We start from the raw sequence: 13961 nt of genomic DNA on the forward strand, positions 1-13961 counted from the left end.
AATAAGTGTCCAGACACTCAAACACATGGTTGGTACTAAACTCAAGCTGTCCTTCAGACAGGCACCCTGCCCTTCCTCTGCCAGATGCTGACTAAATGAAGGAAAAAAGCATTTTTTCCCCTGCCTTCCTTATTCCTGGGCTGCTGGCCAAGTCCTCCCCCAGATCCCTGTGCCTCTCTCTCAGGAAACGGGAGTTGGTCTCACCTCTTCCCCTGTGGCAACGGGAGGCACCTCAGGCATCCATGCTGTCCTGAGATGAGCTGCCATGGCGGGGGACAGGAGAGCAAACCCTTCGTCCCCCTCCTGCCCGCACCAGCGTTCACAGGGTCTTCCCAGTCTTGCATGGGGCTGCCTGGCTTTGTGGGCCAGGTCCTGAACTCCATCAGTACTGCCCGAGGCCGTGTGAACTCAGCAAATTGAGCTGGCTGGCCCAGCAGTCGTGTCGTCCCCTCCATGGTGTACAACCTATAGCCCAAGCACAGCTGATTGACAGCTTCCTCCTGAAAGTCCACAGCTTTCTGGCCAGAGAGTTGACTGATTTACAGCTGTAATATCACTGTCTACCAGCAGTCAAGGGTCTCAAATCATTCCCAAACAGTGATGTTTGGTCACTAATGCAGCACATACTCCCTCCCTCAGTCAAAGGGAGTGGCATCACCTCCACTGCCTACAGCGGCCTTTTATGCAGTACATGAAAGTAAAATTGCAGTAATCTCAGATATTAAATGAAATCAATACTTGCCAACATAAGCTGCGCAACAGTACTGAAAAACTGTACTTCTTTACTAACCTAGTGGATCAGAGAATGTACAGTCTTGAGCTAAATGAGTCTTTTAGCCCTGGAAGTTTTCCTTGGGACTTAGAAGCACTCCTGTTGACAAATGCAGGTCCCTCAGATAAAGAGCTACTGGCATATTCAGGCAATCTTTTAGAGAAGATATAATTTTCCTTGCCATTATCGATGGTTTTTTTTGATATTTCTTTCTCATAATTTTCAGTTTTGTAAATAATTTTTATAAGAGCTATTTGGAAAGGGAAGAGCACGAAGCCTGGGTTTGAAAAAGGTTGGTTCAAAATCTTCAACTTTTCAAACAACTGAAGAGAACACTTAGGATTATTTTTAAAGCATTAAAAATCTTCACTTTTTTCTTATAAAACTAATTTGCAGCTATACAAACCCCCGTGTTGTTCCTCTGCTTGGGAACAACTGCTTCATTAAATGCAATGGGAAACATCGCATCGCTCTCTTCACTATCTTTTTGAATTATAGGTCTGAATTCTTATCCTTTAAGAAGGAGTATAGTCTCTAGACAATTCAAGGATTTAATCCACATATATTACTCATGCAAAAATCCCCTATGTAAAGGAGATTGAAAGAATGTGAAGAACCTTATTCTATTAAATGAATCAGTAACCATGCAGCTTGGAAAAAGCCTAGTGGAATCCCTTTAGGACCTTACCCCAAGCCTGATTAAAGGAACTCAATTATATCTGCTGACAAAACTCTCAGAATACTTTGTGTACTGTAACTGAAGTGTGACTGAAACCTGTCATTCAGGCAGAAATCAATTCACTCTTCCTATAGCAAAAATGTAAAACTCCCAGTACTACTAACTCTTATTTAATTGAAATAAACACTGCCACTGAAAAGATGAGTTGGGCAAGAGTATCCTACAGAGTGTTGACATCCAACTGTTTTCTGTGGAAGCTGAGTTACAGCAGCGCCAATTTATGAACTAGTGAGAAGCTCTGTGATTTAATTAAAGACAGAAGAGATAAAATCCTTCCTTCATAAATGAAAGCTAATACCCTCTAATAGAGTACAGATGAGGAAGAATACAGAGAAGCGTGTGTGAGTCTTCTTTCCTTATAATACCCTGGAGTTCCCAGTTCTGGGAAATTGCAGGATGGTTATTTTTTCAAGTATTCAGTTCGTCTGTATGTGCACAGACCCACTTAATAAACCAGAACATCAGGAACTGAGCCCTAGATTTTAAAAGCAGTCTACCAGTGCCAGAAACCCCATTCATTGGATGCCCACTCTGAAAGACCCAAGGGGATGCCTCCTTTGAATGCAGTCTTTATTGTACCATTCAGAGTAAATTTTGAGCTGCAACTTAACACCTAACAGAGGAGTCATGGCTGGGAAACTGGTAGAAGAGCCAAGGGTCTTAATTCCTCTCTGCCTAATGCAGAAGGAGAGCAGGGTGGGCTAGGGAATCAGCATTCCTCAGTACGGCCAGAGACCAGAAAACTGTCAGAAGTGCTTCCTTGGGATTTTCAGGCACAGTGCAAACAGACTGAGCAGAAATGCATTTAGAAATGTGCTGTTTCTTACAGTAGTGGTTGTACTCTGTGCCTGCTTCCCCTTGCCTTGCTGTTGAGTTGTCCTTGCATGGTAGAAAGAGGAAGCCTCAAGCATCATCTCAGATATCTTGGTAGTTAGAGTGCAAGATTGCTTGTGTCCAAAAGAGGCTTCAGACACACCCTGATGATACTCTTTGTTTTCCTGAATGTTTTCTGATTCTACTATGTAATCTCTGAGGCACGTTTGACCTTCTTGTATTATGCAGGATACAGGACACAGGAATTTACAAGGTGAAACAATGCTGTCTTCTGCCTTATTTTCTATATGCAACATTTTGTCTGCTCTTTTAGTTGTGGTTGTTCTCACAGAATAGTATCCCCAGTGTATGTAAAACAAATATTTTTGTGATTTTATTGTGCATTCCTACACAGGATTATTTTTTCCCATGTTACATTATTTTGTCCTTCTCAGCATCACTCCTCTTTGCTCACTGATTTTCCAGCCTCTCTAGTGAAAATGCTGAAGAGTGTATGTGTCCTAAGCATCTGTGGGATTTGGCTGTTGTTCAAGAGGAGGACAGTGCCTCTCCCCAAGGTTTCCGTGAGGCCCCAAATCACAGACTTTATAGATCATTTCTTACTTTTATTTGAAAACAAGGAAGTTATTGGTCTCTGGGTTTAGTTGTATGTAAATATACTGCTCAGAAGTACATTTAAGTATGTAAGTACATTGCCTAGGCACCAATACTTGTTCAGTGCCTTACTGGTAATCTCACAAGGAATTAATGGTATAGCCTGGTAAAATTTTAGCCAAAGTACAAGCACATAAATGAAAGAGACTGATTAATTTATCATGATGACTCCTTCAATCAGGTTTTCCATTAATGTGGAATTTGTCAAAGCGCAAAACGTTTGCACAAAGGTGCTTCAGATCTAGCTGATATGTAAGATGTTTTACACTGAGGGTGGTGGAACACTGGAACAGGTTGCCCGGAGAGGTGGTAGATGCCCCATCCCTGGAAGCATTCAAGGCCAGGTTGTACTGGGCTCTGAGCAATCCGATCTGGTTGGAGATGTCCCTGCTTCTTGCATGGGGGTTGGACTAGATGACCTTTAAAGGTCCCTTTCAACCCAAATTGTTCTATGATTCTGTGATTCTAAACTTGGGATATGCAAGATCTAGGTCTGACTTGGCACACAAAGGCCATTATTCTTCAAGGTCCCAAAACAGAATAGCTCTGAAATACTTGTTTATGAGCTGTTGAAGATTGCTTAGTGGCCATCTAAATAATCATGCTTTGCCTATAGTGTCTATACATTCATTCAGCATGAAGAATTCATAACAGGTTTTTGGGTTTTTATGCTCTTGTTATATTTTGGTAGGTAGTTTCTGACATCCTAAGTAGCTCAGTCTACAGTAGACATTTAGTCTTCTGACATCTGGAACAGTGGCTGTCAGCTATTTCCCTTTTCCTTTTTTTCCCAAAAGAGATAAAATGTTAGCTTACGTGTCAAAAAGCTCATCTGCATCTTACAAAGTAGTACAGAGACAATGGCAGGCGGCTTTTCCCAGACCCATCATGGAGGGGCCAAAGGGCCATCAAAGGCCTGTCTCCACAAGCCCAGAAGAGCACAGGGGCTCAGTGCAGTTGGTTCTGGGGGACACAAAGTAAGGACTTAGTGGAAGGTACAGCCTGTCTGGGTCCTTCCCAGAGCTGTCCTGGGGAGCCTCAGCCCCAGGCATGAAACCCACTACAATAAGTCAACAGGATCACCTCTTGTACTGGGGGAGATGACTACCTAGGTGTATGGAATGCATTATGAGATGCAAGAGAAGAGCATCTGGGGATAGCACAAGACTTACAGCGTGATGTTCAGTGGAGGAATCAAAGGGGGGAAAAGGGAAGGCACAGGGAAAGGGAAAGTTTGATGGTCCAGCTTATGTCGTATCTGTGTCCTTCAATTCTACAACAGATTTTTCTAGGAACTGAGCTCAGGGAAGAACAGTCTTGTCCTATAGATAGGAAGCAGGAACCTTGCTTGCTTTTGCACTAATTCTTTTCAATGTACTGATCCTAATGTTCCTTTTGAAAACAATGTTTCTTATCATTTGTGGGACCACATTTTAGAGGGCGGGGTCCAAATGAGATTCATGTTCTAAAAATGGCTTGTAGGTAGAAAAAGCATCAAGTAAATTAAATTGGAAATGTACAGGAAAAAAAGAGAGAATGAGCTTCAGAAGTGTGTGTCTTAATATAAAAGCAGGCATGAATGTATTAATAAATGCTAATTTGAACGTATCTGGGAATATAAAGATTTTTAGAAACGATATTATGAAACTAATATTAGGATAGTAGGATCCCTGAGGTACCTGGATGGAAGGAAGCATCTAATTTAATTTCCCCTTCACTGAATTCTGGAAATGTATTTATTATTTTTGGCCCATTCTGTCCCCAAACGTGTTCCTAAAATCTAATATGACCTCACTAATGCTGAAATTTTCCAGATCTTGTTTTTTCCCGTTATTCTAGTTTTTGCCTCAGTTCTGTATAAGGAAAGAAATGCTGAAAAGGGGTTATTTTACATAATCATTCCCTGTTCCTGTCTTTCCTATTTTTCCATGACCATTCAGCCTAAAAGATAGGATATATGACTACTCAGTGAAAACCCTGCAGTCATGAGCTCTATCTATTTTGTGGCCTTCAAAGTATTACTTGTATAAAGACAATAAAAAAGTCTTGTTCCTTTATAAGGCTGGCTGCAAGGAGTTTGATCTCTGAGAAGAACAGCAAAGATTTTCTTTCTCCAGCTCTTGAAAATGACTCAGTAAGAGATTTTGATCTCTATATTGTAAATTTGATATCCTGTGGATCTCCTCTTCACCTCGACTATTGAGTTGCCTGTTATATTACATCTTTCAAGCTTAATATATGATTGATTAAAAAGTGTTATTTTCTGCTTGCTTTTCTATGTTTCATGATCATTTTTATCAGCCAGACTCACTGATGTAGGAGAGTTCACTTAAACGGCATCTGTGTTTTGTTTAGGTACAAATTGTTGGAATATGTAAAAAAAACCTCTTAATACAAACTACAAACCTTTCTATCCTGATGTAGACAGGCTTCTGAGGATGTATCTCAAATACGTGCGGTTCCTCTAAAGACAAAATGTTCCCAACACATGAAAAGAAGTTAGCATCTACTTTATTCAATAAATACACACCTGTGATTTTCCTATATGTCTCTGAGTATGGTTCTTCTCTCTGAAACTATTTGTTCACCTGTCTGCTGGGGTCCTGAGACCCAGGAGTAGTAACCCAGGGCTTCTTCCTTACACCCAGGTCAAAGCTTGGAGATTTTTGACTTCTTTGCCCTCTTTCTTTGCTATAGGCTCTCTTCGGTGGAGAAACCTGTTCTTCATTCTCTGCTACACTTCAATTTAAATGGGATTTCACCATTTGAATACAGAATTGCCCTCAGAGAGGCTGCTCAGCCCTATTTACTGCTGCAAATCACAATGCTTGTTCTGCAATGTTACTACTACTTGGGTTTTTTTGCTTTATTCTCTGAAAGAATAGCTTTAGCCTGACCTGGATTTTCAGGTAAAAGTGCTTACTTCTGACAATACCCAGGCCTTTCAGACCAATCTCTTGCATGGAAGCAGCAACTATGAATCAGAAAACCATGGGAGTGCTCTCCTAAAGGAAGGCAGATTGGCTTTTAGCAGGCAGGAGCAGAGGAGGACCTAAATTGGCTGCTCCAAATGGAGTATGAGCTGTCATCCCTGCTCTATATGGTCCTGCAGCAGGCTGAAGGCCAGGCCAGCTTCCTCAAACAGTGTGACAGTGAATATGGTATATGTCCAGATAATTAGTTGAAATCCCTTTTGTCCCACGAAGCCTTGGCACACCGGTCAAGGCATTTTCTTTTTCTTATGCAGGCAGAAGAGGAAGAACTTTGTAGGCTGCTGCACAAAGGTTCATCGCAAGGGATCTCCCCTCTCAATTTCTATATTCTGCATCTCTGTTTTATTAATTGGAAGAGTGAGAAATGCCTCTTAAGAAAAATTGAGGCATACTAGGAAAATAGTGCAGCTATGGAGCTGCAAACAGCTGCTCCCACAACCGCAGCTACTCTTGAACAGTCGTAAGTCTCACAGCACTTGCAGTCAGCAACACTCTCATGCACAGATCCCTTACTGTGAAACGTGGGAAGCATGAGGTTTGCAAATGTGCGATCAACTTCCAACCTCAGCACCCAGCAGAGATTTGTCTCAACAACATCATTTGACAATGTTTGAACCCAATGCAACACACATATAGATAAGAGGAGGGCATGCTGCTTCGGAAACAGCATGGGCTTAAGGACCTTTAGAGTTTACCTGCAAGGTCATGAAGGAGTTTCCATGACAAAATAACGCCAAAAGGCAGGGTGCTCTGAGCCCCTTCCACAGGAGTACGGGCACAGGGTGGACAGAAAGTACATCCTCTCCTACTGAAAATTTCAGATGCTCCATCCTTCCAGAGGCAGAGCACAAGTGACCAGTCACAACAAGGGAGTGAAGACGCAGGAGGGCAATATCCTCAGATCTCTTTCTCTCAAGTCAAAACTTTACCACTACATCCCTGAATCCTAACATCTTTTAAAGCCTAGGTTCAGCCAGGACACATTCTGCCAGTCACAAAGAAGCAAATAGCTCACACGGGCCTCCCTTGCTGTAATAAAACACATGATGTGAATCTCAGAATGTGTTTTACATATTTATATTTCCCAGCACTGAGGGATGTTTGCCCTACATTCCTTCTCTTTCCCTGCGAACGGATGCGTGTCCTCACTCTACCTGTCTCTCTGCGGGAATGGTTTTCTGAACTAGACAAGGCTGCTCAGCTAAGGCAAGGCCTTTAACTAGCAGGTATCCCAGCAGGGCTCCACTTAGTTTCTTCGCCTCTGGCCCCCAAGCCACTTGGCGCAGCTTTCACACCAACTGTCTTCCCAGCAGCAAGTATGGTTATCTGAAATGTTTGTTAGTGCAGGAAGTTCAGCACTTCAGCATAAACTTGGAAGGATAATTTCTTGATGAATTAGCTTCACCGCTTCTCAGCAAAACCCTCGCATCACATCAGAGAGCCACGAGTATTGGCTGCCAGCTGCTGAAGACTGACGTATACTCCAGCAGTGTGAGGACCATGAAAGCCCAAGTCCTGAACCTCACGCTCTCCAAGCCACATAACTTCGTAAAACTGACAGAAGACTCAGCTCTCCGTGGAAATGTTGAAAATTTTACAGTCTCATTTTCCATTTTTTGGACATATAAGAAGCCTAGTGATTTCCCTGAGAATTTTGGGTAAATGAAATTCACTCTACAAGACTGGAAAATGACAAACGAGAATAGGTTAAGCATTGTATGATGTCATCTTCCTTGCTTTTTTCACCCTGGGGTATGCAAAAAAAAAAAAAAAAACATTTAAAAGGGATATAAGCACTTCAATCAAATAAGCTAGTGGTTTAGAAAAATTCCTCTAATTTGTCTTTAATAAATTAAGAGGGTACTTTCTAGAAGCATAGCATAATAGTTCTCTTTTTTAGAGGCACGCAATTTTGAGGCAAGTCTTCTGGATTTCTTCAAGTTACTGAAAACATTTATTTTCCACTACTTTAATTTATATCTTGCAGACTTCTTTCCTGCTCATGAGCACATCTTCCTCTTTACAGTTAATGTGATTTTCAGAAACACAGATGGTCAGGTTTTTTCTTTACTATTCAATTAGGTAAATAAATCCTTATTACTTGAATGACTCTCTGAAGAATAACAGGTAGATAAATCGTGTAATACTTTTTCCAGTCTTTATAACAGCCCCCATCTGGAATACATATATACAGTTTCAAAAGAACATTGATTACAGTATCCACTAAGTGCTAAAATAAGTTTTGTTTGCTTTGAATGGAGTAAGAAAAATATTTGTAAAAAAACACCTAAAAATTTAATCTGGAACTATATGAAAATAATAAGAATTATACCTAACAGTACTGGTTAGGATGAAAGCAAAACTGCCTGTTAAAAATCTGACCACTGATCGAAGCTTGTAATTTCAGCCTTCATCAACTGCTCTCTTGAGTGACTCATCAAATCAACGTTACCTAAAAAGTCAATATTAAGAAACCAGGTAAACCAACAAATACTCCTCTCAGTCACACAATTGCTACCAAACACTTTTGAGAACACAGTAAAGCGTTTTATTGTTTATGCTCATTTTCATTTACACATAGGAGGAACAATCAACGCAGTTCTATCACAGCAGGTGGACCATATCCTGCAACTCTGACTTTGACTGCTGAGTATGTGCAGACCTGTCTTAAGGTCTGATCAGAAAAAAAAAAAAATAAGGGGAAGCAGGGAGGAGAGTAATTTTACTAACATCAGTTAATTCATGATTCATGGGTATTTATTTTGCAGGTGATATAGCTCTTCTGAAAGAGCAAACTGCTTCACTTCTTTACAAAATACACTAAATAATGTAATTAGAGAATTCTGAATTTTGCAGTGGTTCATGCGGTAAGGGTGTGCAACTGACACAAAATGGAAAACATGGTTACAACATCAAACTGCTACTTCTGTTCCCAGCAGGTTTATGGAAAAGGTCATCAGACTTCTTGCTTTCCGCTCCTGAGTTATGGAGCAGAAGCCAGAAGTGTTTACTTTACAAAGGCAACTATGAGGACAGACTATAGATATGCAGTGCAGTTGAACAGGTCTACAACTCTTGTTTCTACAGCATTTGCATTTGCTATCGTTTTGAAATACAAATACAACTTTTGCACACTGTCACTTCTCACACATGTTCAGCTGAAGGAGTCATTTACAGACCGTACTGCGACGCTCCTATTTTAAATGCTGCTTTTTTCTCCTCTTGGCCTCACAAGTGAAGGGAGCAACTCTTTCCACCGAAATAAAGAAATTACAGGTGTGCAGAAGTACAACTATGCTACCAACACAGACAGAGACAACTGTGCTCTTGTGCACACCCCTACAACCGGCCGGAGAACAAATTAAGAAGTTAAGCCTGCAAAATAAATGGAGTTTACTCTCAAACTTTTTCTTCAGTCCAGATGAATTATAGACCTTGATTCGAGGCTGCCCTCTTTTTTTTTTTTTTTTTTTTTTTTTTGCAACTGATCTGCGTGACTATTGGAACAGCATCTCTGCCAGAGTCATTACACTGAAATGCAGAGCTGAGCAGTTTGGTGGCAGTATGTATTGACGTTTTTGCAGCATCATGAGTCTGGCAACTGGGCTTGGGGAAGTTTCAAGCAGTGGGTCTTTACAATAGCAACTTGATTCTGCAGACGAAAAGCAAAAGATTGGCAGGATTATTAAAGTTATCACGGTACAGGCAAGTAGGTGTTTCTGCAGATCGTGGCGCTGAGCTCAGCTATCAGCTGGCGGCCACTTCTGTCACAGGCGCAGAAAGGCACAGCTTTTCCGCGTGTGAAGGGAAACATCAAGGTGGAGCGTTTCAGGGTGGCTGAAAGGCAGCTTTTTCTCTAAGGATGCCCGCTCCCAGCCAGCTTCACTCCCAGCAGGAGCAGCCGGAGCCGTAAGGAGGCCAGAAAGTAGGCTGAACTTTACAAGTAGCCTTAATTTGGGGCCTGGCCTACCTTCCTTCCCTTAAAAAAAAATATATATATATACATATATATATATATATATACACCCGACGCTGGCTTTCCGCGTTGGAAAGTAAGTGCCATTTAGCACTAATTGGTCTAAACAGGGGCATTAGCATACGAAATGGCGGTAGGTTGGTTTACTAGGTGGAACGAAGAGCAGACCGCCGTGAGTCACTCCTCGCGAAATTGGAGGGGGGAACGGGTGTGGGGGGGTGCGGGACACACGACACAAGCACGCACCGTGAAATGTCAGGAGCGTGCAGCACCGCCGCCGTTCGCCGAAACTGGCAAAGGGGCTGAGGAGCAGCCGGGGGAGCGCAACGCCGTCCCGACCCTCGGTTGGGCTGGGCTGGGCTCGCAGGGAGCCCTGCAGGTCGCTCCCACCAGCGGGGCTCGCCCCTACCCCATGTCCTGCCCGAGACGGGATGGAAAAGCTGTTTGTGGGGGCCGTACCCTCCTCCCTCCCCCAATTCCCGATTCCCATCCCAATGCCCTTCCCGTCCCGAGCATCTCCGCTGGGGGAGGGGGGTGGGGGGGCCACCTACCTGTGGCGTCGGGCACGGGCATCCGTGGGGGCAGGCCCAGAGAACACATCGCCTTCAAAAATTTTCAGCCTGTGCATCGGAAACGTATGAGTTTGTGGAAGGCTTGTTTGAAGTCTTCGTTAGACATGGTATAGATGACAGGGTTGATGAGGGAGTTGAGATATCCGAGCCACGTGAAAAAGTCAAAGATGGCCATGTGGAACCAGCAAGCGTCCTTGCAAATAGGCAACACCAGGCTGATGATGAAAAAGGGCAGCCAACAGACGATGAAAGCTCCTAAAATAATCCCTAAAGTCTTCGTAGCTTTCCGCTCTCTAGCGGCTGTGAGCTTCTTCTTCTCCAGCAAAGCATCTGAGACCTTCACCTTCACCTGGTTCATGTAGACAGGAGAGCCCGTTTCGCTGGATCCCTCGGGGGCCTTGGAGTTTATGGACGTGACGGAGGAGGAGGACCCCGGGGAGTCTGTGATAAGCTGAGCCCGCGTTAGTCTTTTACCTGCTTTCTTTGGCGTCTGCTTCAAAATCCGCGAGCGGGCTTCCACGTAGATCCTCCCGTAGAGGGCTATCAGCAGCAGAGTGGGGAAGTAGAAGGCTCCCACCGTGGAGTACACGGTGTAGAGGACGTGGTCCGTGTTCACCACACAGTGAGAGACCTCCTCGGCCTTTGCCTGCCGCCAAAACAAAGGGGGCATGGAGATGCAGATGGAGAAGACCCAGACCAGAGCAATCATGCCCGCTGCCCGCTTGGGAGTCCGTTTCGTGGAGTACTCGACGGCGTCGGTGATGGCCCAGTAGCGGTCCAGGGCGATGACACAGAGGTGCAGGATGGATGCCGTGCAACAGGTGATGTCCGAGGACAGCCAGATATCACAGACGACCTGGCCCAGCGTCCACTTGCCGGTCACAGTGTACATGGTGCTGATGGGCATGACGAGGATGGAGACCAGGAGGTCGGTGACGGCCAGCGAGGCGATGAGATAGTTGGCCGGCGTGTGGAGTTTTCTCGTCTGGTAGACGGTGGCGATGACAAAGGCGTTGGAGAGCACCGTGGCCAGGGTGACGAGCGCCAGGACGACAGCCAGCACGATCTTCCCGGAGAGGGGGGTGGCATCTTGGTAGATCCCTTGCTGGGGGCTGCAGTTTCGGCCGTGGTAAGAGTCGTTGGCGGGGAGCAGCGGCCCTTGGCAGGGGCCGGCCGGCTCCATCCCTCCGCGGCCGCCGCCCCCGCAAGACGGCGGGGCTCGGCGGGGCCGCTACCCCGGCAGGACCCCGTCGGCGCCGGGGAAGGTCTGCAGCATCCCCGTGCCGGCACCACCTCCCGCCCGCCCTTCCGGGAGCACCAAGCCGGGCTCCCCGGAGCCTCACGCCCCGCGGGCGAGGGAGCCGGGTGAACCGGGGGCCAGGCGTGCCCGCTTCCCCCGCCAGCTCATTGCCCCGGGCATGGGGGTCCCGCCCCGGCCGCCCCTAGGCGCAGCCCCGCCGCCCGCCGCTCCCCACCGCGTCTCGACGGGCGCAACGGCAGCGGCGGCCCCGCATGCCCGCGGGGGGCAGCTTCGGCCCCCCCACCCCACCGCCCCCTGGGCCCCCGCGGGTGCGACGGCGGTTGCGGCGGGGGCTGCGAGGGCAGCGGAGCCGCCCCGCCGCGCCCTGCCTTCACACGCAGCCCGCCGCAGCAAGTTTGCAGCCGCGGGTGCGGGAGGAGCGGGAGGAGGAGGAGGAGGAGGAAGAGGAGGGTCCGCGGGAGGCAGGGGGGAAGACCACCTCCCATGGCTCCCCGCCGCGGGCCATGCTGTCGGGGCCCGGCCTCAGCCCAGCGCGGGCAGCCGCGGGCAGGGACCGGTGTGAGGGAGCGGCGAGCGGCCGCCGCCCCTTATATAGCGGGCGGCACGGCACAGCGCGGCTCCGCCGGCACCGAGCAACCGGTGCCGCTCTCGGGCGGGCTGCCCGCCTGCCCGCGGAGGAGGAGCCGCCGCCTCCCTCAGCCCTGCCTCCCGCACCCGCCCGACGGGGGGGGAGGGATGCCCACCCCGGCCCCGCGCACCGCCTTACCGCCGGCCCCCCGCCCCTGCCCCCGCGGGCGTCGGGGGGAGACCGGCCTCGCTCCCTCGGCCCAGCTCCTCCGCAGCGTGGAGGGGGAGCCGTCCCCAAACCCCCGCAGCCCGACGGTATGGCGGGGGGGAGGGGGTCTGCCCCACCGCCGCCCCGTCCCACGCCGGGGTTGCGAGTGCCGCTCGGTGCTGGAGCTAGGGGTGCGGGAAAGAGGCTGGGGCGAGCAGGACGGAGCGGGACAGGGGCGCAGCCGGAGAGGGCGGCCGGAGCGGGCGGGCGGGCGAGGGGCTCTGCAGGGCAGCGCGGCGGGCTCCGCCGCTGCGGGGGCTGCGCGTGCCACCGGGTCACGTCGCCTGCTTTACACTTAAACTTTTAGCAATCCAGCGCCTCCTGGGCTCAGGCTTTCTTACTCTGTTTTTTTTTTTTTCTTTTCTTTCTTTCTTTCTTTTTTTTTTTTTTTTTTTTTTCCCCTGATGTGCTTAGAAACGCACATCTGTGATTGAACAGCCCTGACGTGCCCTGCAGCATCCTTCGCTGCTCGGGAGGCGGGGCAGGAGGTGCACCGGGAGCACACGCGCTTCTCCAGCTCCCGCAGCTCCTGCCGGCGTTTGTCCTCCGCAGGCGCAGGAAAGTTTTGCACACAAAGGGAGGTGCAAGCTTGCTTTTCGCTGGGTCAGGGTAATTCCGAGCTCAGTGAAACGTCTGTGCTCCAGCCCTCGAGTAAATCTCCCGAAGATGCCACAACAAACCTTTTCAGGATGCAATAGTTTAAGTCTGCAGGCGTTTTTGTGCACATGTGCACATGGTGCTGCTACCTGATGATCAAAGGGCTGGAGCACCTCTCCTATGAGGACAGGCTGAGAGAGTTGGGGCTGTTCAGCCTGGAGAAGAGAAGGCTCCGGGGAGACCTTACAGCAGCCTTCCAATACCTAAAGTGGGCCTACAGGAAAGATGTAGAAAAACTCATCAGTAGGGCCTGTTGTAATAAAACAAGGGGTAATGGTTTTACAATAGAAGGAGGTAGATTTAGATTAGATATTATTAACAATTTTTTTTACAATGAGGGTGGTGAAATACTGGAACAGGTTGCCCCAGAGAGGTGGTGGATGCCTCATCCCTGGAAACATTCAAGGCCAGGTTGGACGGGGCTCTGAGCAACCTGATCTACTTGAAGGTGTCCCTGCTCCTTGCAGGGGGGTTGGACTAGATGGCCTTTAAAGGTCCCTTCCAACCCAAACTATTCTATGATTCTATTTTTCTACGTGTCTAAGCTCCCTTTGAGCGCTCAGCAGTCCCCTCTTGGATATCTCCTCCTGACCAGTTTCGGCTGTGGGAGGAAGGCAAACTGCTTCCCTGTGCCCCCATCCTTCTTGGGCCACACTCAGCACCATGCA

General features: G+C 47.5%; 1 protein-coding gene across 1 annotated transcript; it reads right to left on the reverse strand.

Annotated features, from left to right (window-relative positions):
• Nucleotides 1–8517: 8517 nt before the first annotated feature.
• Nucleotides 8518–12439, reverse strand: HTR1B (5-hydroxytryptamine receptor 1B). The gene is made up of 2 exons (XM_086745485.1): nucleotides 10520–12439; nucleotides 8518–9644 (listed from the first exon to the last, which is right to left on the reverse strand). The coding sequence occupies exon 1, from the start codon at nucleotides 11721–11723 to the stop codon at nucleotides 10584–10586; it is 1140 nt and encodes a 379-aa protein (XP_086601611.1). The 5' UTR covers nucleotides 11724–12439; the 3' UTR covers nucleotides 8518–9644; nucleotides 10520–10583.
• Nucleotides 12440–13961: the final 1522 nt, after the last annotated feature.

Source organism: Chlamydotis macqueenii, chromosome 3 (assembly GCF_036417535.1).
Source record: "Chlamydotis macqueenii isolate bChlMac1 chromosome 3, bChlMac1.mat, whole genome shotgun sequence".
Lineage (NCBI taxonomy): Eukaryota > Metazoa > Chordata > Aves > Otidiformes > Otididae > Chlamydotis > Chlamydotis macqueenii.

What these genes read in the sequence shown, in the direction of transcription:
- HTR1B (XM_086745485.1), bottom strand. Translation starts at nt 11,723, where the DNA reads ATGGAGCCGGCCGGCCCCTGCCAAGGGCCGCTGCTCCCCGCCAACGAC.